Source organism: Rana temporaria, chromosome 5 (genome assembly GCF_905171775.1).
Source record: "Rana temporaria chromosome 5, aRanTem1.1, whole genome shotgun sequence".
In the NCBI taxonomy this organism is placed as follows: domain Eukaryota; kingdom Metazoa; phylum Chordata; class Amphibia; order Anura; family Ranidae; genus Rana; species Rana temporaria.
In genome coordinates, this window is record NC_053493.1 from 387505784 (window position 1) to 387528104 (window position 22321).

The following is a 22321-nucleotide window of genomic DNA, read 5'->3' on the forward strand; positions in this document are numbered from 1 at the left end:
ACTTCCCTATGCTGGATGGAAAATACATTCCTTCTGGTGAGTATTACATGCAGCTTTTTCCCCTCTTGTGGGACATCAGCTTGCCATCTAGCGTCCGTAGACTGCAGTGTTTGTTTGGGAAAATGTAGTGGGCGGCAGGAATTTGGAAAATCGTCATCCTTCCGAAAGCTGCCCAATTTCAGGATTGTCCACCAATAGGATGCCACTGGATGGAGCCGCGTTCTATATATGGGGAGGATGTAGACATCTCAGGCACTTATTTCCAGAAGCACTGAAGGTATCAGTACTGAGCTCCAAGGCTGGGACATCATGTTCTCCAGAAGGAACCTTCTCCAAGCCCTCTGCACCCTCTTTCTGGTTCATAAAGTAAGTGATACCTAAAAGTTTTATTACCTTTACAATTAACTTCCTAATCCCGAAAAGACTTGTATGGGATTCTGAATACCTTTAGGATATGCATGACTTTATGAAATGTATTTTCTATGGCAACGTTCACAAACCAAATTCCTGAACCAGCAAAAAATGATTATATGGCGTAAGTGGAATCCAGTAATGCCGCGTACACACGATCATTTTTCGGCATGAAAAAAACTTTGTTTTTCAGCATGTCCAAAAAACGAAGTTTTTCCAACTTCATCATTAAAACGATGTTGCCTACACACCGTGGCCCGGATTCAGATAGAATGCTCTATCTATCTGCGGGCGTAACATATCTTAGATACGTTACGCCACTGTAACTTTGGGCGCAAGTTCCGTATGCAGAAAGAACTTGCGCCCTTAGTTACGGCGGCGTAATGTATGTGTGGCGGCGTAAGCCCGCCTAATTCAAATGGGAATGTTGTGGGCGTGTTTTATTTAAATTTAAGATGACCCCGTGTTTTTGACGTTTTTTTTTTAATGGCGCATGCGCCGTCCGTGAAATATCCCAGTGTGCATTGATCCAAGGACGTATTGGATGCGACGTGAACGTAAATGACGTCCAGCCCTATTCGCGAACGACTTACGCAAACGACGTAAAATTTTCAAAACTCGGCGCAGGAATGACATCCATACTTAACATTAGCTACGCCTCATATAGCAGGGGTAACTATACGCCGCAAAAAGCCTAACGTAAACGATGTAAAAAAATGCGCCGGCGGGACGTACGTTTCTGAATCGGCGTAAATACCTAATTAGCATATTCCTCGCGTAACTATACGGAAGCGCCACCTAGCGGCCATCGTAAATATGCAGCCTAAGATACGACGGTGCAAGACACTTGCGCCGGTCGGATCTTAGGGAAATCTATGCGTAACTGATTCTCTGAATCAGGCGCATAGATACGACGGCCCACACTCAGAAATACGACGGCGTATCAGGAGATACGCTGTCGTATCTCCTATCTGAATCCGGGCCCATCGTTTTTAAAAAATGATGAACAAAGCGTGGTGATGTACAACACGTACGACGGCACAATAAAGGGGAAGTTCTATTCGCCTTTGGGCTGCTTTAGTTGATTCCGTGTTAGTAAAAGACGATTTGCGCTTTTCTGTCTGTTACAGCGTGATGAATGTGCTTACTCCATTACGTAGTTTTACCAGATGCTCTCGTCTCATAACTTGCTTCTGAGCATGTGCGGGTATAAAACGTCGTTTTAGCCCACACACGATCATTTTTTACAACCTGAAAAACAATTTTTTTTTAAACGAAGTTAAAAAATGCAGCATGTTCGAATTTTTTTTTTGTCGTTTTTCAGAAGCCGAAAAACGATGTGTAGCCCACACACGATCATTTTAAATGACGTTTTTCAAAAACGACGTTTTTTTCATGCCGGAAAATGATCGTGTGTACGCGGCATAAGATTTATCCTTTCATCACTCCAGTGCTGTCCGAAGAGCGATACAGTGATGAAAGGGATCATTTTATTGGTTAATATTATTTCTTGCTTATAATTTTTCATATTTATAAATTTGATTTTATTAAAGGGATTGTAAGACCCGGTTCACACTGAGGCGACGCGACAGGCGGCTCAGCCGCCTGACGTGTCGCGTCCCATTCAATGCAATGGAACCGTTCTAATAGGAGCGACGCAAGTCGCTCCGACTTAGAAAAAGGTTCTTGTACGACTTTGGGGGCGGCCCGGGGCGACCTGCATTGACTTCTATACAGAAGTCGTTTTGCAAATCGCTTCTGAAGTCGTCCTCAGGACGACTTGCAGAGTCGCCCCCGAAGTCGTGCCGCTGCTGTGTGAACCAAAGGTTTGTTTTTTAGTTTATAAATAGGTTCCTTTAAGCTAATGCATTGCTAGTTCACTAACCCTTTCCTTCGATTTCCCTTCTAAATGTTTTTTTTCTTTGAATTTCTCACTTCCTGTTCCTCCTCAGTAAGCTTGCCCCCATCATCCGAGCCGTTCTGGCTGGGGGTTAGTCAGCCAGAACAGCTTACTGAGGAGGAACAGGAAGTGAGAAATTCAGACAAAGAAAACAAAGAAAAAAAACATTTAGAAGATAAATCGAAGGAAAAAGTAAGTGAACCAACAATGCACTAGCTTAACCACTTAAGGACCGCCTAACGCCGATATACGTCGGCAGAATGGCACGGCTGGGCACAATCACGTACCTGAACGTGATTGTTAAAAGCCCAGCTGTGGGTCGCGACCCGGTCCGAAGCTCCGTGACCGCAGCCGCGGAACCCGCGGACCCGATCGCCACCGGAGTCCCGCGATCGGTCCCCGGAGCTGAAGAACCAGGAGAGGTGTGTGTTTAAACACACCTTCCCTGTTCTTCGTTGTGGCGCTGTCATTGATCGTCTGTTCCCTGATATAGGGAAAGGCGATCAATGACGTTACACGTCCAGCCCCGCCCCCTACAGTTAAAAACACATATGAGGTCACACTTAACCCCTTCAGCGCCCCCTAGTGGTTAACTTCCAAACTGCAATTGTCATTTTCACAGTAATAAGTGCATTTTTATAGAATTTTTTGCTGTGAAAATGACAATGGTCCCAAAAATGTGTCAAAATTGTCCGAAGTGTCCGCCATAATGTCGCAGTCACGAAAAAAATCGCTGATCGCCGCCATTAGTAGTAAAAAAATAAAAATAAAAATAAAATAAAACTATCCCCTATTTTGTACACACTATAAATTTTGCGCAAACCAATCGATAAACACTTATTGCGATTTTTTTTACCAAAAATAGGTAGAAGAATACGTATCGGCCTAAACTGAGGAAAAAAAAACGTTTTTTTTTTATATTTTTGGGGGATATTTATTATAGCAAAAAGTAAAAAATATTATTTTTTTTTCAAAATTGTTGCTCTATTTTTGTTTATAGCGCAACAAATAAAAACCACAGAGGTGATCAAATACCACCAAATGAAAGCTCTATTTGTGGGGAAAAAAGGACGCCAATTTTGTTTGGGAACCACGACCGCGCAATTGTCAGTTAAAGCGACGCAGTGCCGAATCGCAAAAAGGGGCCTGGTCCTTTACCTGCATTTTGGTCTGGGTCTTAAGTGGTTAAAGGAACCTATTTAGAAAATAAAAAATGAACCTTTACAATCTCTTTAAATTCAAATATTTTGGGGTTCTTAAAGCGTATGGAAATTAGCATTGCACTAATACTGATACCGGTATTGGTATCGGTGCCGATACTAAGCATTTGCATGAGTACCAATACCTTCAAGTCCGCAGGCTGGAAGATCAGGTTTACATATTTGCAGAGCTGGTTTCAGTGCGATTTGTAAAAAGAATCGGGTGCGATTTCTTTCAGTGGTTCAGGTGCGAATTTGTAAAGTGTATGCCACCGAAAATCGCACCTGAACCTCACTTAAAGAAATTGCACCTGACTCTTTTCAAAATCACACTGCGGCCGGCCTGCACATATATGAACTGGCTGCATAGAAAGACAGTTTGGTTCACATGTCATGCAAAACGGATGTGAAATGTAAATTATATATATATATATATATATATATATATATATATATATATATATATATTATATTTTTATTATTATTTATGTTTCTTATTTATAAATTTGGCTTTATTCATTTTATCAGAAAATTCTGGAGGTGACAACCAGAGATTCCCTCACTTTGGAGGATTTCCTCTCATTTCCTGTCTTGGCTTTGGGACAGGAAGAGAAGAGAATTCTCCCTAATGGGACACAAATGGCAAAAAAAAAAAAAAACTGACCTCCATTTATGTACCCAATATAAAAAGTGCCTATAATTCCACTCTAATGCCTTGTACACACGATCGGTTTTCTCGGCGGTAAAAAGTCGGGAAAACCGAGAACCTGCTCAGTAACTTTTTCCCCCCTGAATGCTCCACCACAGGTTTTCCCCATAGGGAAACTGCCGGCTTAAAAACATTATGGCCCGGATTCACATACATCGGCGCAAATTTATGCGGGCGTAGCGTATCTAATATACAATACGCCGACGCAGCGCAGAGAGGCAAGCACAATGGGGTAGATTCAGTAACATTTGCGCATTTTTTACGTAGGCGCAGGGCACCGTTTTTGCCCTGCGCCCCCGCAAATTTTCTGCGCTACCCTCGATTCACGGAGCAGTAGCTCCGTAAATTGCGTGGGAGCTCCGGCAAAATGCACGGCGTAAGCGCGCGCAATTTAAATGATCCCGTAGGGGGCGGGAATCATTTAAATTAGGCGCGTTCCCGCGCCAAGCGTAGTGCGCATGCTCCGTCTGGAAACTTTCCCTACGTGCATTGCGGCAAATGACGTTGCAAGGACGTCATTTGCTTCAAAGTGAACGTGAATGGCGTGCAGCGCCATTCACGATTCACTTACGCAAACAACATAAATTTCAAATCTCGCGACACGGGAACGACGGGTATACTTTAGCATTGGCTGCCCCTGCTTTTAGCAAGGGCAGCCTTACGCAAAAACCGCCGTACGCAAACAACGTAAACTGCGTACGCAGGGCTCGCGTAACGTTGTGAATCGGCGTTAGTATGTAATTTGCATACTATACGCTGACCACAACGGGAACGCCACCTAGCGGCCAACGTAAGAATGCAGCCTAAGATATGAGGGCATAAGAGCCTTATGCCACGCATATCTTAGGCTGCAGTCGGCGTAACAAGCACTCTGAATCAGGAGAAGTCGTTACGCCGGGGCAAGTAAGCAATTGCGCTGCGTAACTATGGTTACGCAGGCGCAATTGCTTCTTGAATCTGGGCCAGTATTCACAAAGCATTTGCCTCCAAATCTACGCTGGGTTTCTTAGTAAGTAACTCGTCGTAAGTGGAAGTGGGCGTGAGCCATGCAAATGAGGCGTGACCCCATGTAAATGATGGATTGAGCGTCATAAAGATACGAATAACGTACGTGGACGCATCCCAGTGCGCATGCGCAGAATCACGTCGGAACTACTCCCTAAGATACGACGGATCACTGCCTATGATGTGAACGTAACCTACGCCCAGCCCTATTCACGTACTACGTAAACTACTTAAAATACGACGGCTGTGTTCCCTGGTCCACACCTTTGCATGAGTTACGCCTCCTATATGGGGAACAACTTTACGCCGGACGTACGACTTACGCAAACCGCGTATATTATGCGCCGGCGCAACTACGTTTGTGAATCGGCGTATCTCCCTCATTTGCATATGTGCATAGAAAATCTATGGGAGCGGAAAATGCGCCCAGCGTAAATATGCGCCCACGATACGACGGCGTAGGCAAGTTACGTCGGTCTTAGGAAGCCTATTTTTAGGCGTATCTCAGATTGTGGGTACGGCGCACAGATACGACGGGGCATAGTTAGACTTACGCGGCGTATCTCGAGATACGTCGGCGTAAGTGCTTTGTGAATCCGGGCCGTTCTCTTTTTTCCCACTGGGAAAAACTGTGTTGGAAAAACTGCGAGGAGTATACACACGGCCAGGATTCCCGGCCAAAAGCTCTCATGGCACTTTTCCTGCCAGGAAAACCGGTCGTGTGTACGAGGCATTAGTCTTCATTTATATATTGGAGAGATTTATCATGTGATTTGACATATCAAATCCCATGACAAGTCGCAGCCTATTACCGCCAATGGCACTGATCCAATTGGTACGACACCGACTTTGCAGCGCTGCACCGATTTGCTAAAGTGGTTTATGCACTTCTTCTGGCGACTTTGGGTGCGACTTCAATAGACATCAGTGCATGACGCCTTACAGATGTCTTTCAAGTCGGACCTGAAGTCGCACTGAAATGCGGCTTTGAAATTGTGCGATTTAAGATGAAGTTGCACGATTTCAAAGCCGCCTTCGATGTGAACTAGGGCTAAGGGCTGTTTCACTTTAGAACGCGGTAGTGGCAACTCGCGTTTCCTGCACCACGTACAAAATGCACTGCAGTTGCAATTTGCAGCGGGTGTCATTATTAATATTAATGGCACCCCAAACATAGGTTGCAAACGCATTGTGTGTGCCTGCACCAGATCGAATGGTTCAAAAGTACCATGGAATGCGGTTGCAGTGAGTATTGTAGGGCATGCACTTTTGGTGCTGTGCGGTGCAGTGCATATTCACAATGAATGGGCTGAAATCGCACAGAACTGCACGTGAATTGCAAAGAAATTCACAATGCGTGCCTGAGCGATTCCTGGAGTGAACCGGCCCTAAGTAAATCATTTTTTAATAAATCTGTTGCAAGGCTACCTACCTGGAGATCCCGCCAGTAACAGCACTTCCTGGTGCAGGCTGACAACAGTAGGTCACTACCTTCCAATTATCAGCAATGGGCCAGATTCAAGAAGCAATTGCGCCTGTGTAACCATAGGTTACACAGCGCAATTGCTTACTTGCTCCGGCGTAGCGAATGCTCCTGATTCAGGAACATCGCTACGCCGACTGCAGCCTAAAATCTGCGTGGCATAAGGCTCTTATGCCACGCAGATTTTAGGCTGCATTCTTGCGTTGGCCGCTAGGGGGCGCTCCCATTGTGATCTGTGTATAGTATGCAAATTGCATACTAACACCGATTCACAACGTTGCGCGAGCCCTGCGTACGCAAATTACGTAGTTTGCGTACGTCGGGTTTCGCGTAAGGTTACACATCCTAATAGCAGGCGCAGCCAATGCTATAGGATACCCACGTTCCCGCGTCGCGATATTTAAAATCTACGTCGTTTGCGTAAGTGAATCGTGAATGGCGCTGGACGCCATTCACGTTCACTTTGAAGCAAATGACGTCCTTGCGACGTCATTTGCTGCAATGCACGTCGGGAAAGTTTCCCGACGGAGCATGCGCTCTACGCTCGGCGCGGGAGCGCGCCTAATTTAAATGATTTGCGTGAATCGAGGGCAGCGCAAAATATTTGCGGGGGCGCAGGGCAAAATCGTTGCCCTGTGCCTCCGCAAATAAAGCGCAAATGTACCTGAATCTGGGCCAATGTTGTCAGCCTGCTGTGTGCACTTCCTTCAGTGGCTAAATGCAATGCAGCCGCTTAGTGCTGTCACATCCGAGGAAGAAATGTAGAAATATGGCTATTTTTAATTTTAAAGAACACCAACAGAACCATGAAGACTATTGTGGAGGAATTACCTGCACCTGTTTTAAGAGATACCCCATCTGTCCATAACTAATATTATTTGAAGCTCACGTTGGGAATATTTTCCTTGCAGGTGGTTTCTCAGCGATGCCCTTCGCAATGTGGACCTTGCCCAGAAGACCCACCCAGGTGTGCCCCCAACGTACCAATTGCATTAGATGGCTGTGCCTGCTGTCCCGTATGCGCTCGACAAGATGGGGAGAGCTGCTCAGAAGTGTACCCGTGCCAAGAGGGGCTATTCTGTGACTTCAGCGCCGATCTCAGGGCCGATGTTGGCATTTGCATGGGTAAGTCAAACTTGGTAAAATCAATATAGCTGCAAACCTCTTACTGAACAAGGACAGTTCAAAGCCTATAGCAAACAGTTATCTTTCTCTTTTACTTCCTGACTGCTTTTAAATATAGATATTTGTGGAAGCACTACTAAGAGGGAGCTCTTTCTTTTCGAAACTGTTGACGTAACATGTACCGTATTTGCCGGCGTATAAGACGACCCCCTAATTTTCCAGCTAAAATGTTGGTTTTGGGATATACTCGCCGTATAAGACGACCCCCTTCCTACTAGTCTGTCTGGAAGCTGAGGGGTAGCCAGAACATCCGCTGACAGGAACAACCGCTGACATAAACAGGCTTTTTTCAGATCTCACTGTGCCATTACATTACATGCCTCACGGTGCCATTGCCTACTTCACTGTGCCGTTACACATGCCTCACTGTGCCATTAGGAACATGCCTCACTGTGCCATTACCAACATGCCTCACTGTGCCATTACCAACATGCCTCACTGTGCCATTACCAACATGCCTCACTGTGCCATTACCAACATGCCTCACTGTGCCATTAGGAACATGCCTCACTGTGCCATTACCAACATGTCTCACTGTGCCATTACCAACATGCCTCACTGTGCCATTACCAACATGCCTCACTGTGCCATTAGGAACATGCCTCACTGTGCCATTACCAACATGTCTCACTGTGCCATTACCAACATGCCTCACTGTGCCATTACCAACATGCCTCACTGTGCCATTAGGAACATGCCTCACTGTGCCATTAGGAACATGCCTCACTGTGCCATTACCAACATGCCTCACTGTGCCATTACCAACATGCCTCACTGTGCCATTACCAACATGCCTCACTGTGCCATTAGGAACATGCCTCACTGTGCCATTACCAACATGTCTCACTGTGCCATTACCAACATGCCTCACTGTGCCATTACCAACATGCCTCACTGTGCCATTACCAACATGCCTCAATGTGCCATTAGGAACATGCCTCACTGTGCCATTAGGAACATGCCTCACTGTGCCATTACCAACATGCCTCACTGTGCCATTACCAACATGCCTCAATGTGCCATTAGGAACATGCCTCACTGTGCCATTAGGAACATGCCTCACTGTGCCATTACCAACATGCCTCACTGTGCCATTACCAACATGCCTCGATGTTCTACCTACCTTCTCCTGTATGCACATTATGTCAGACGGCGGACATCCATGATTCAAAATCTGCGCCTCCTCCTCAGGCTGTGATAGGCGGAACACTCGTTTTCCCAGCAGAGCCTCTGTTCAGTGGTCCGCCTATCACGGATGTCCTCTCGTCCGAGGGTGAGGATGAGAAGGCATCCGTGATAGGCTGAACACTAAACAGAGGCTCTGCTGGGAAAACGAGTGTTCCGCCTATCACGGAACAGCCTGGAGGAGGAGGCGCGGCTTTTGAATCATGTATGGCCGCCGTCTGACCACAGGTACTCGGCGTATAAGACGACCTTCGACATTTGGGGCATTATTTTACACGCCAAAAGTCGTCTTATACGCCGGAAATACAGTATTTATTAAAGGCATTCATACAGCTCTTACTATACTATTCATTCACATCAGTCCCTCCTGTCAAGGAGCTTACAATCTAAGGTACCTATCTCGCATACTAGGGCCCATTTAGACAGGAGTCATTTAAAGGGGTTGTAAAGGTTCGTTTTTTTATTTTCTAAACAGGTTCCTTTAAGCTAGTGCATTGTTGGTTCACTTACCTTTTCCTTCCATTTCCCTTCTAAATGTTTTTTTTCTTTGTCTGAATTTCTTACTTCCTGTTCCTCCTCAGTAAGCTTGCCCTCATCATCCGAGCCGTTCTGTCTGGGGGTTAGTCAGCATGCTCGCCCCCTCCCTTGGGACTACATCCCTGCGGGGAGATAATATGAACGTTCACAGCGTCTCCCCGCAGGGATGTAGTCCCAAGGGAGGGGGCGAGCATGCTGACTAACCCCCAGCCAGAACGGCTCAGATGATGGGGGAAAGCTTACGGAGGAGGAACAGGAAGTGAGAAATTCAGACAAAGAAAAAAAACATTTAGAAGGGAAATCGAAGGAAAAGGTAAGTGAACCAACAATGCACTAGCTTAAAGGAACCTATTTAGAAAATCAAAAAGGAACCTTTACAATCCCTTTAACAGTGGAAGGGGCTTAAAGGGGTATGGTTATATAAAACCTGAGCCTAATCTTCTCTAGGTAAAGAGTATGTAATACAGAGTGTAGAGTTCAGAAGTGGGTAATCCATGCAAAATAAATGCACAGAGTGTAGAGGTCAAAAAGAAGTAAAGCCGGAGTGCATCCCAAGAAAAATATTGCCAGGCAGGTTATCCACCCAGGCGAGGGATGCCATTGGAGAGCTGGGAACGAATCCGGGGACACTTTTTCCCCCAGTGGCATTTCTAAAAACTGGGGATGTCTGGACACCGTACCATAGTTGACTTGGAGAGAGACAATCACTTGCTTTCTAGCAGCTGGGAGTGGGTGAGGGGTTTCTTAGGCACAATGGCCCAGATTCAAGTAGCAATTGCGCCTGTGTAACCATAGGTTACACAGCGCAATTGCTTACTTGCCCCGGCGTTACGAATGCTCCTGATTCAGGAACATTGTAACGCCGACTGCAGTCTAAAATCTGCGCGGCATAAGGCTCTTATGCCACGCATATCTTAGGCTGCATTCTTGCGATGGCCGCTAGGGGGCGCTCCCATTGTGCTCAGTGTGTAGTATGCAAATTGCATACTAACACCGATTCACAATGTTGCGCGAGCCCTGCGTACGCAATTTACGTTGTTTCCGTACGGCGTGTTTAGCGTAAGGCTGCCCCTTCTAATAGCAGGGGCAGCCAATGCTAAAGTATACCCGTCGTTCCTGCGTCGCGACGTTCGAATTTTACATAATTTGCGTAAGTGATTCGTGAATGGAGCTGGACGCCATTCACGTTCACTTTGAAGCAAATGACGTCCTTGCGACGTCATTTGCCGCAATGCACGTCGGGAAAGTTTCCCGACGGAGCATGCGCTCTACGCTCGGCGCGGGAGCGCGCCTAATTTAAATGATTCCCGCCCCCTACGGGATCATTTACATTAGGCGCCCTTACGCAGGGCAAGTTTACACAGCGCACACCCAATTTACGGAGCTACTGGTCCGTGAATCGCGGGTAGCGCAGTAAATTTGCGGGGGCGCAGGGCAAAAACGCTGCCCTGCGCCTCCGTAAATAAGGGGCAAATCTACCTGAATCTAGCCCAGTGTGTTTTGTGTTGGCTGTAGGTGGTTGAGGCAAGGGGAGCAGAAAGAGTGGGCATGTTGGAGCAAAGTGCCTAAGCAGTAGGTGTTAGAGCAGACAGAATACATGGTCCGGTAGAAGGGAGGTCGCAGTTCAGTAGTTGGCCACCTCTGAGCTGGGGCAGGCATTCAGTAAGGTGCTCCCCAAAGCAGTCCCCCCCCCCACTGGTTTGTGGAGCTGGGCCCATGGCAGCTTCCCATCCTGCCCTCCCCTTTGCCCTGGTCCTATCTGTATGTATATATGGAATACCCACTGAATTTGTAGAATAATAATGTTTTACAGTACATTTGTGTTTTACCTTACAATTGGTGGATTTAGTATATACACTGTTGGGTCCAGTGAGTCACTGTATTTCTTTTTTTCCTTCATTCTCCAGCCCTGGAAGCCGACAAATGTGTGTTCAATGATGTGGTTTATCGCAGTGGTGAAACCTTCCAGCCCAGCTGTAAATATCACTGTACATGCCAGGACGGGCAGATCAGCTGTGTTCCCAGATGCAACAATGACCTACTGCTGCCTAGTCTTGAGTGCCCCAACCCAATCAAAGTGAAAGTGCCCGGCGAGTGCTGCGAGAAGTGGATCTGCGATTCCAGAGAAGAGGTGTCGATTGGCGGTTTTGCAATGGCCGGTGAGATTCTCAATAGTCATATTTCAACATTATTATTTTTTTTTGCAGATAGCTTTAAAAGCATTAAGGGATTTTACAATGTTTTACTGGTTATCAGTTTTTTATCCCGTCGATTAAAGGCAAAAAAAAACAACGGAAAATTGCACTTACTAGTAGCAACTAAGGGCCAGATTCAGGTACATTTACGTTGCGCAGCGGCGGCGTAATGTATCCCGTTTACGTTACACCGCCGCAAGTTTACAGCGTAAGTGCCTGATTCACAAAGCTCTTACCTGTAAACTTTCGGCGGTGTAACGTAAATCCGCTCGGCGCAAGCCCGCCTAATTCAAATGGGGCGGGTACCATTTTAATTAGGCGCGTTCCCGCGCCGAACGTACTGCGCATGCTCCGTCCGTCAAATTACCCGACGTGCATTGCGCTAAATGACGTCGCAAGGTTTCGACGTTAACGTAAATGGCGTCCAGCGCCATTCACCGACGACTTATGCAAACGACGTGATTTTTCAAATTTCGATGCGGGAACGACGGCCATACTTAACATTGGCTAGTCCACCTAGAGGGCAGCCTTAGTTTTATGTGGCGTATCTCGACGGAAACGACGTAAAGTTAGAGTGACGGGTAAAGCGTACGTTCGTGAATCGCCGTAACTAGTAATTTGCATATTCTACGCCGACCGCAATGGAATCGCCACCTAGCGGCCGGCCTAGAATTGCATCCTAAGATCTATGATTCTATGAATCAGCCGCATAGTTACGACGGGCGGATCACAGAGATACGACGGCGTATCAGGAGATACGCCGTCGTATCTCTTTTGTGAATCTGGCCCTCATTGCCCACTTGACTTAAGCCAGATACACACAGGTCGAATGTCGGGAGACATTGGCCGGTTAAAAAAACAAAACAGCCGACATTTGGCTCATGTGTAACAGCCGACTGACTCCCGATCAGCACTCTCAGCCAATGGAAGAGAGCACTGATTGGAGTGTTCTGGCGGAGAGGCCACCCCCATGCTAGAACAACAGCCCAACGGGGGAGATCGCTGTACTAATGTCGGGTGGTTAGTACATCGGCTCCGACCGAAGCCGTAAGTTATTTTTTGTGCGAAAAAATGTTGTAGTGTGTACCAGTCTTTAAAGTGGTTGTAAACCCTTAAAGACCACTTTTACCTACAAGCTTAAATTAAGGCTTACCTGTAGGTGCAAGAAATATCTCCTAAGCCTCCACGGTTAAGGAGATATTTGCAAAAAAGACGATGTCTACGGTGCATGCGCCATAGACAAAGGCACAGGGGCACTGAGAGTGCCGTTTCTGAAGGCGATCGTGCCGTGACTGGCAGCTCCCGTGCGCATGCGCGGGAGTGACGTCTTTGTGGCTCCGGCCAGTCACAGTGCCGGAGCCACGATACCCGGAAGTCGCTCCGGGAGAGATGGCGGTGACGGAGGAGGGGAACGAGGACCGTTGCGGGGGCTTCGATCTCAGGTATGTAAATCATAATGGCACTTATACAGCGATCAGTGCTATAAAAATGTTTTTATAGCACTGATTACTATGTAAATGTCACTGGCAGGGAAGGGGTTAACACTAGGGGCGATCAAGGGGTTAACCGTGTTCCCTATGTGTGTGTTCTAACTGTGGGGGATGGGACTGACTATAGGAGATGACAGATCGTGGTTCTCAGCTCGTAGGAATTCTCTCCTCTCCTCACAGAACTGGGATGTGTGTGTTTACATACACACGTCCCTATTCTGCCTCTCGTGCCCGCGATCGCACGTGGCCGGCAGTCATCGCGACCGCCGGCCTCGAGCATCGGCCCCCCCGCTGTGCAGTGCGCGTGCCTGCTACCCCGCTTAAAGGGACTGACGTACAGCTGCGTCGATTCGCGGGATCGTTCCGACCTGCAGCAGTATGACGGCGGCTGGTCAGCAAGCCGTTAAAGATCATGTCATGAAGTGCGACCATCTCCCTTTTTTTTGCAAGCTCACAGTCACTGTATGCAAGCCACGGGTATATGCCCCAGATTAGGTGATTTCTGTGACAGCCAATCACAGTGATCACATATCGTTAGCCTACCTACACGCCTCTGACAAACTGGGTCTTCATATAGTGGTAAATCTTAATAGACATCTCCTGATTTATTTATTTATTTGATCAAAGGAAAACTGTCCCAAAAATATATATAATTTTAATTAGCGTTATATTTCTTGCCATTAAATGTCAAAAAAAAAAAAGGAGTTCAGGGATGACCAATAGGTGATTGCACAACAGAATACAAATAATGAACTAATTGGACTCATCCCAGTGCGCATGCTCAGAATCACGTCGAAACAACTGCCTAAGATACGTCGAATCACTGCCTACGACGTGAACGTAACCTATGCCTAGCCCTATTCACGTACTACGTAAACGACGTAAAATACGACGGCTGTGTTCCCTGGTCCATACCTTTGCATGACTTGCGCCTCCTATATGGGGAATAACTTTACGCCTGTTTTGTTACAAAACAATCTAAAAGACATTGGCCCGGATTCACATACATTGGCGCATATTTATGCCGGCGTAGCGTATCGAATAGCACTCGCCCCCAGTCGCTGTTAAAGATACGCTGGGTTTCCTCAGCGTAAGCCAGCGTAGGCGGAAGTGGGCGTGAGACATGCTAATGAGGCGTGACCCCATGTAAATGAAGGACTGAGCGTCATAAAGTTACAAATAACGTACGGCGCATGCGCCGTCCCGTGGACGCATCCCAGTGCGCATGCTCAGAATCACGTCGAAACTACTGCCTAAGATACGTCGAATCACTGCCTACGACACGAACGTAACCTATGCCTAGTCCTATTCACGTACTACGTAAACAACGTAAAATACGACGGCTGTGTTCCCTGGTCCATACCTTTGCATGACTTGCGCCTCCTATATGGGGAATAACTTTACGCCGGACGTATGACTTACGCAAATCGCGTAAATTATGCACCGGGCGCAACTACGTTTGTGAATCGGCGTATTTCCCTCATTTGCATATGTGCATAGAAAATCAATGGGAGCGGAAAATGCGCCCAGCGTAAATATGCGCCCACGATACGACGGCGTAGGCAAATTACGTCGGTCGCAGGAAGCCAATTTTTAGGCGTATCTCAGATTGTGGGCACGGCGCACAGATACGACAGCGCATAGACAGACTTACGCTGCGTATCTCGAGATACGTCGGCGTAAGTGCTTTGTGAATCCGGGCCATTGTTTTCATATAATAACATGAAGATATTTAAAAATGTTCCATAAACACTTGTTCCCTAATCAGTTTACGTGTTTTGTGGATGATCCGCTTCTTCAGGACTGAATTCTAGGATATTTCTTGACCCACCACCAACACATAACCCAAAATACGTTTTCCTACCATTACCATGCATGGTGATACCACATATGTGTACATTATTTGATGTTTGTAGTCGTAGTAGAGCCCAGAAGAGCTGTCATTGGCTGTCACAGTGATCAGGTGATTAGAAGCGGTCCTACCGGCTTATATGTCTGGACCCGGGAGGTGCTGGTGACAGTGCAGTCACAGTGCTGGTAGCCCTCCCTTCACAAAACACAAACAAATATACTGTAGGTGTTCGAATGGTGTTGAGGGGATAAAACAGACTTAGAAAATGTATATATTTTTTTAAATCTTTATTTAAGATATGCGGATTGTACAAAAAGGCAAGATATCAAACATGTCAACCAACCATATCCAATAATTATCAGAACTCCTCAAACAAGTCTATGTTTAGAAAAGATTTTAATGAACTCTCTACACTGATGAAAAGGTTATTCTTTGAATATTTACCATCCGTTCCACTTTAACACAGCAATATCCTTTTTTTTGTATTTTACAGCCTACAGGCCTGAAGCCACTTTAGGGGTCGCTGCGTCTGACATGGGCAGCAACTGCATCACGCAGACAACAGAGTGGAGTGCGTGTTCCAAGACTTGCGGCATCGGTCACTCATACCGGGTGTCCAATCGGAATCATCGGTGTGAAATGCAGAAGCAGGTCCGCCTGTGTATGGTGCGACCCTGCGAGGAGGAGAAACAGGGGCTTCTTGGAAAGGTAATGGCCGATAGTGTCATTTAGCTTTTAAGATGTATGTTAAAATGTATGTTCAATTTTTGGATTTGGTGGGTAAGGGTTTGAGCTCCAGTCAGGTTTTTGCGGCTATCCGGTGCTCCGATAGAGAGATTTCCCCTCACTTCCTGTCCTCTTGACAATGGTTTTACCAGACAGAAGTGGAGAGAAAAACTGTAAAGCCCTGTACACACGATCGGTCCATCCGATGAGAACGGTCTGAAGGACCGTTGTCATCGGTTAACCGATGAAGCTGACTGATGGTCCGTCGCGCCCACACACCATAGGTTAAATAACCGATCGTGTCAGAACGCGGTGACGTAAAACACGACAACGCGCTGAAAAAAACGAAGTTCAATGCTTCCAAGCATGCGTCGACTTGATTCTGAGCATGCGTGGATTTTTAAATTTAAAGCAAGTTGGCTTTTTTTAACTGATGGTTAACCACTTAACCCCCGGACCATATTGCTGCCCAAAGACCAGAGCACTTTTTGCGATTCGGGACTGCGTCGCTTTAACTGACAATTGCGCGGTCGTGCGATGTGGCTCCCAAACAAAATTGGCGTCCTTTTTTCCCCCACAAATAGAGCTTTCTTTTGGTGGTATTTGATCACCTCTGCGTTTTTTTTTGCGCTATAAAAAAAAATAGAGCGACAATTTTGAAAAAAATGAATATTTTTTACTTTTTGCTGTAATAAATATCCCCCAAAAATATATAAAAAAAACTTTTTTTCCCTCAGTTTAGGCCGATATGTATTCTTCTACATATTTTTGGTAAAAAAAAATCGCAATAAGCGTTTATTGATTGGTTTGCGCAAAAGTTATAGCGTTTAGAAAATATGGGGTATTTTTATGGCATTTTTATTAATATTTTTTTTTTACTAGTAATGGCGGCGATCAGCGTTTTTTTTTTTCGGTACTGCGACATTATGGCGGACACTTCGGACACTTTTGACACATTTTTGGGACCATTGGCATTTTTATAGCGATCAGTGCTATAAAAACGCATTGGATTACTATAAAAATGCCACTGGCAGTGAAGGGGTTAACACTAGGGGGCAGGGAAGGGGTTAAGTATGTCCCTGGGTGTGTTCTTACTGTGGGGGGGGGGTGGCCTCACTAGGGGAAACACTGATCTTCTGTTCATACATTGTATGAACAGAGGATCAGCGTTTCCCCCCCTGACAGGACCGGGAGCTGTGTGTTTACACACACAGCTCCCGGTCCCCGCTCTGTAACGAGCAATCGCGCCCACCGGGCACGCGCACGGGACTCGGGGGCGAGCGGGGGGCCCTAGTAGCCTGCGAGAGAGCCGACGTAGAGCTACGGGCTCTCGCGCAGGGGAGCCAGCCGGCGGCAGGTCGGCAAGTAGTTAAATAACCTATGGGGCCCACACACGATCAGTTTTAACCGATGAAAACGGTCCATCAGACCGTTGTCCTCTGTTTAACCGATCATGTGTACGAGGCCTAACAGGGACACAGAAAATTGCCTTCCCCTACTCTACCAAATACTAAAGCCTCGTACACTCGGCCGGTTTTCCCGACGGGAAAACTGTAAGGAGAGCTTTTGGCCGGGAATCCCGGCCGTATGTATGCTCCTTGCAGTTTTTGCAACGGGAAAACTGCCCAAAAACTGCCGGACAAAAAAAAGAGAACTAGCGGACTTTTGCCTGACGGTTTTTGGCAGTTTTCCTATGGGAAAACAGGCCCTGTGTAGGGGAAAGACTGACCAAGCAGGTTCTCGGCTTTCCCCCCGGGATTTCCAATGGGAACTTTACCCGTCGGAAATCCTGCACGTGTGTACGGGGCATAGGACACAGAGTTTTTGGATCCAGATGTAAAAATCTACTGAGAGTGCCAAACCAAAGATCTTGGAGTCCAAAATCTTGTAATATTGGTGTTGGCTCACAACTAGAAAGCATACAATGTACAATGTGTTTCGGGGCTCAAAATACGAAATCAAAAAGATCATTCAATGTGCCATACACTTAATGATCCTAATCTAATCAGTATCACGTCAAATTTTCTCCCTAACTTACGCCAGCTCAATGTTTAGTCGACGTGAACGTAACCTACGCCCATCCCCATTCACGGACGACTTACGCAAACGACTTAAAATACGACGGCTGTTCCAACGTTTCCGACGTCCATACCTAACATGACTTACCCCTGCTTTATGAGGGGTAAAGTTACGCCGGTCGGATGCCTTACGTAAACAGCGTATTTTAATACGCCGGGCGCAAGTACGTTTGTGAATCGGCATATCTAGCTCATTTGCATATTCAACGCAGAAATCAACGGAAGCGCCACCTAGCGGTCAGCGTAAATATGCACCTAAGATACGCCGGCGTAAGAGACTTACGTCAGTCGTATCTTATACAAATTCTGGCGTATCTGATTCTTTGAATCAGGCGCCGAGATACGACGCCTCACATTCAGACTTACGACGGCGTATCTGGAGATACGCTGTCGTAAGTCCTTTGTGAATCTGGGCCGAGGTCTTTTCACAACCTTCCTCAACTTGCTTGAGTTTGGAACTGTTATGCAGAATGTGATAACACTAACCCTGCAACCTCGGGCAGTTATCAAGTGGTTAGTGACAGTCTGCCCCTGGGTGGGAAAAATAGTTGCAGCCCCGGACGCAAGACGTAGGCCCGACCGGGAGACATTCCCTCCAACTCACCACACACACACACTTTAGGCAAATTAGGCGGCCGCGAGGGTCCTGGGAGTGCAAGGCCTTAGGCGGCCGCCTAACACATGAGAATAGCCAATTTGTATCCATATACTATGACTCATTTAGGCAGGAGCTGCTGAACCTACCATAATGTGTTTGGAGTATGGGAAGAAACTGGTGTAATCAATGCTACTGTGTTTCCCCGAAAATAAGCCCGGGTCTTATATTAATTTTGGCAACAAAAGACACAGTAGGGCTTATTTTTGGGGTAGGTCTTACCATGTAATGTGCGGTCTTCTCTTCCCCTCTCTCAACCTGCCTGTTAGGAATCCCCAGTGTGAACTTAGTTAAAATGCTTGTAAAATCTTGTAATCCACTCTATTACTGTAGTATATAATGTACAATGTGTGTGTTTCTGTAATATAATTGTGCCAAATACATTTGTTATAGCACCGATCTGCGCTTTTGTGACCTGCCTGAGCTCTCTTCCCTGCATTTATGCTACAGAAACACACACATTGTGCATTGTGTACTACTGTAATAGAGTGGGTTATAGGATTTTAAACTAGGGCTTATTTTCGGGGTAGGGCTTATATTGCAGTCCTCCTGGAAAATTACGCTAGGTCTTATTTTAGGGGTAGGTTTTATTTTCGGGGAAACAGGGTAGCATAGAGAAAATATGCAACTCCATGTAGGATGACATCTGTATTCATAATGTCAGTAATTCAAAAATGTGTGCACCTACCTTACAAAATATTTTTTCTTCCTCTGTTACAGGAAGGAAAAAAATGCACAAAGGTGACAAGATCGGAAAAACCCATGCGATTTGAATACAAAAACTGCGTCAGCGTTCAGAGCTACACGCCCAAGTTTTGCGGCGGCTGCAGCGACGGCCGATGTTGTACACCGCACAGCACCAGGACCGCCCAGGTGGAGTTCCAGTGTCCCAAAAACAGAGTTATGAAAAAACCCGTGATGTTCATTAATACGTGCGTCTGTCACTACCACTGTCCACGAGACACGAGCCTCCTCCAGACAGAAAACGCCATGTTCCCGGGCCTGAGAAGACCATTATAAGGACGAGATGAGATCCACGCATAAAGTTCCAAACTCCAAGCCATAGGATGGCCGGTGAACTTCGATATAAATGTACAGTGGTTGGCAGGAAAAAAGCATTGTGTAATTATAACATTTTTATACTTGCCACATATTTAAAGTAATAATTTAAGGAGGCAAAAGAAAAAAATTCACGGACTGTTTTTTTTACTTTTTTTAAATGGTAAATATGGTAATTTAAATGGAATGTTTTAAATTTGATGTGTCTGTCTTACTTTTGATACCGGTTTTGAATGTAAAAAGTCAATGTTATGTTATAGAAAATAGCTTACATTCCATTAAAGCTGAGTTCCACCCAGGGGCGGACTGACCATTGGGACTCTCGGGCACTGCCCGAGGGCCCCATGCCACTAGGGGGCCCCATCAGGGTTGCCAGGCTCAATAAAACCAGGGACAGTATGTAAAAATCAGTTTTTTCTTTACTTCTGTCCCTGATATGTCCGAAACCGACATGCTTTTGATGTGAAAATCCTGAGATTTTAGCTGCCCTGCCTCCTGGCGTGGTGGCCATCTGTAAGCCCGGGGGGCCCCATAATCTTCTATTTCCCGGGGGGCCCCATGAGTTGTCAGCCCACCCCTGGTTCCACCCATATAAAAGTCAGCAGCTACCTAAAGTGTAGCTGCTGACTTTTAATAATGGGACACTCACCTGTCCCAGGGTCCAGCGATGGGGGCAAACGAAGCCCCACTTCTCTCCCCCTCCTCTCCGCGGCGCCGGAACTCTGACTGTGGGCGTCCGGCTTTTGCTTCTCAGCTGGACACGCACTGTGAATGCGCTTGCGCGAGCCATGCCATGCGCTGTGATTGTACGGGCAATCTTCTGGGACCTGTAACATGTCCCAGAAGATTGCACGGAGGGAGGGGGGAGAGGTGAACCTCCAACGCTGTGGAGGCCCAGGAGGAAGTGGGAGCTGGATGCCTCTAAAAAGAGGGTATCCGCTCCCCCCCCCAAAAAAATGACATGCCAAATGTCTTGTGTTAGGGGGTCACCTTCACTTAAAACGGAAGTTCCATTCTTGGGTGGAACTCAGTTTTAAGGGCCAAGCAACGTGGACGATTTTATAGAAATTAGGTTTAAAGACCAACCTCAGCCACAAGATGAAGTTCTAAATGGTGTAAGGGAAACAGGAAGTGAGGAGAAATATCCCTTGTGGGGGGCAGAGAAAGCAATTAAATCCTGGCATGTTCTAAACATTCCTCAGATTGCTTGAACTTGTGTCCACATGGTGGAAACTTGCTTAGACTTCCTGTTTGGTCTGATGCCCTTGAAACAGAAAGGAAGTTGGGAGATTTAAATTGATAAGATTATTTACATCAACTCAATGGCCCGGATTCACGTAGAACGGCGTATCTTTGTGCGGGCGTACCGTATCCTATCTACGTTACGCCTCCGCAAATTTTACAGGCAAGTGCCGTATTCTCAAACGAAAGTTGCGGCGGCGTAGCGTAAATAGGCCGGCGTAAGCCGCCTAATTCAAATGTGATAGATGTGGGCTTGTGTTATGTAAATTTTATGTGACCCCACGTAAATGACGCTTTTTAGGAATGGCACAAATGCGCCGTCCGTGAAAGTATCCCAGTGCGCATGCTCCAAATTAACCCACAAGAAGCCAATGCTTTCGACGTGAACGTAAATGACGTCCAGCCCTATTCGCGAACGACTAACGCAAACAACGTACATTTAAAATTCGACGCGGGAACGACGTCCATACTTAACATTGGTACGCCTCATATAGCAGGGGTAACTTTACACTGGGAAAAGCCTAACGTAAACGGCGTATCTGTACTGCGTCGGCCGGGCGTACGTTCGTGAATTTGTGTCTCTAGCTGATTTACATATTTCTAGGCGTAAATCAGCGTACACGCCCCTAGCGGCCAGCGTAAATATGCAGTTAAGATCCGACGGCGTAAGAGACTTACGCCGGTCGGATCTAATACAAATCTATGCGTAACTGATTCTAAGAATCAGGCGCATAGATACGACGGCTCGGACTCAGAGTTACGACGGCGTATCTGGAGATACGCCGGCGTAACTCGTGCGAGAATCCGGGCCAATATTTTTAATACATATCCCTAAAACACGAATAGGCTATACATTCCCTTTATTAAACTAAAACAACTCTGGCTTGGAACTTTATATGGAAGGGAATCACAATGAACCAATCTTTGCCACATAGAAATAAATTTGAATTACCGTATTTATTCGAGTATAACGCGCACACGTGTATACGGCGCACCCCTAATTTTTGATTAAAAATCGGTATAAAATCATTGTAATTGCCAAAAATCATTTATTGACAATGTATTGACCCCTGTATATCCAGCCATGTCCCCTGTATGTCCAGCCATGTCCCCTGTATGTTCAGCCATGTCCCCTGTATGTCCAGCCATGTCCCCTGTATAACCAGCCATGTCCCCTGTATGTCCAGCCATGTCCCCTGTATGTCCAGCCATGTCCCCTGTATGTCCAGCCATGTCCCCTGTATGTCCAGCCATGTCCCCGTATGTCCAGCCATGTCCCCTGTATGTCCAGCCATGTCCCCTGTATATGCATCCACCTACTGTTAATCACCGCGGCGCGGGAACATTACAGACAGTGTTCGTTTGAACAGCTGTTTTCCCTGCCACGCATAGACACTTCCCCTTGCTCGC

The 22321-nt window shown here is 46.5% G+C and overlaps 1 protein-coding gene across 1 annotated transcript; it reads left to right on the forward strand.

Annotated features, from left to right (window-relative positions):
• Nucleotides 1-228: 228 nt before the first annotated feature.
• CCN3 (cellular communication network factor 3) lies at nucleotides 229-19865 on the forward strand. Its single transcript, XM_040354905.1, has 5 exons — nucleotides 229-366; nucleotides 7619-7832; nucleotides 11522-11773; nucleotides 15645-15859; nucleotides 19331-19865. The coding sequence occupies exons 1-5, from the start codon at nucleotides 310-312 to the stop codon at nucleotides 19628-19630; spliced, it is 1038 nt and encodes a 345-aa protein (XP_040210839.1). The 5' UTR covers nucleotides 229-309; the 3' UTR covers nucleotides 19631-19865.
• Nucleotides 19866-22321: the final 2456 nt, after the last annotated feature.

Coding starts and splice junctions, on each gene's coding strand:
- CCN3 (XM_040354905.1), top strand. CDS start 310: ATGTTCTCCAGAAGGAACCTTCTCCAAGCCCTCTGCACCCTCTTTCTG. Junction 367..7,618: donor CCCTCTTTCTGGTTCATAAA/GTAAGTGATACC, acceptor TTTTCCTTGCAG/GTGGTTTCTCAGCGATGCCC. Junction 7,833..11,521: donor CGATGTTGGCATTTGCATGG/GTAAGTCAAACT, acceptor TTCATTCTCCAG/CCCTGGAAGCCGACAAATGT.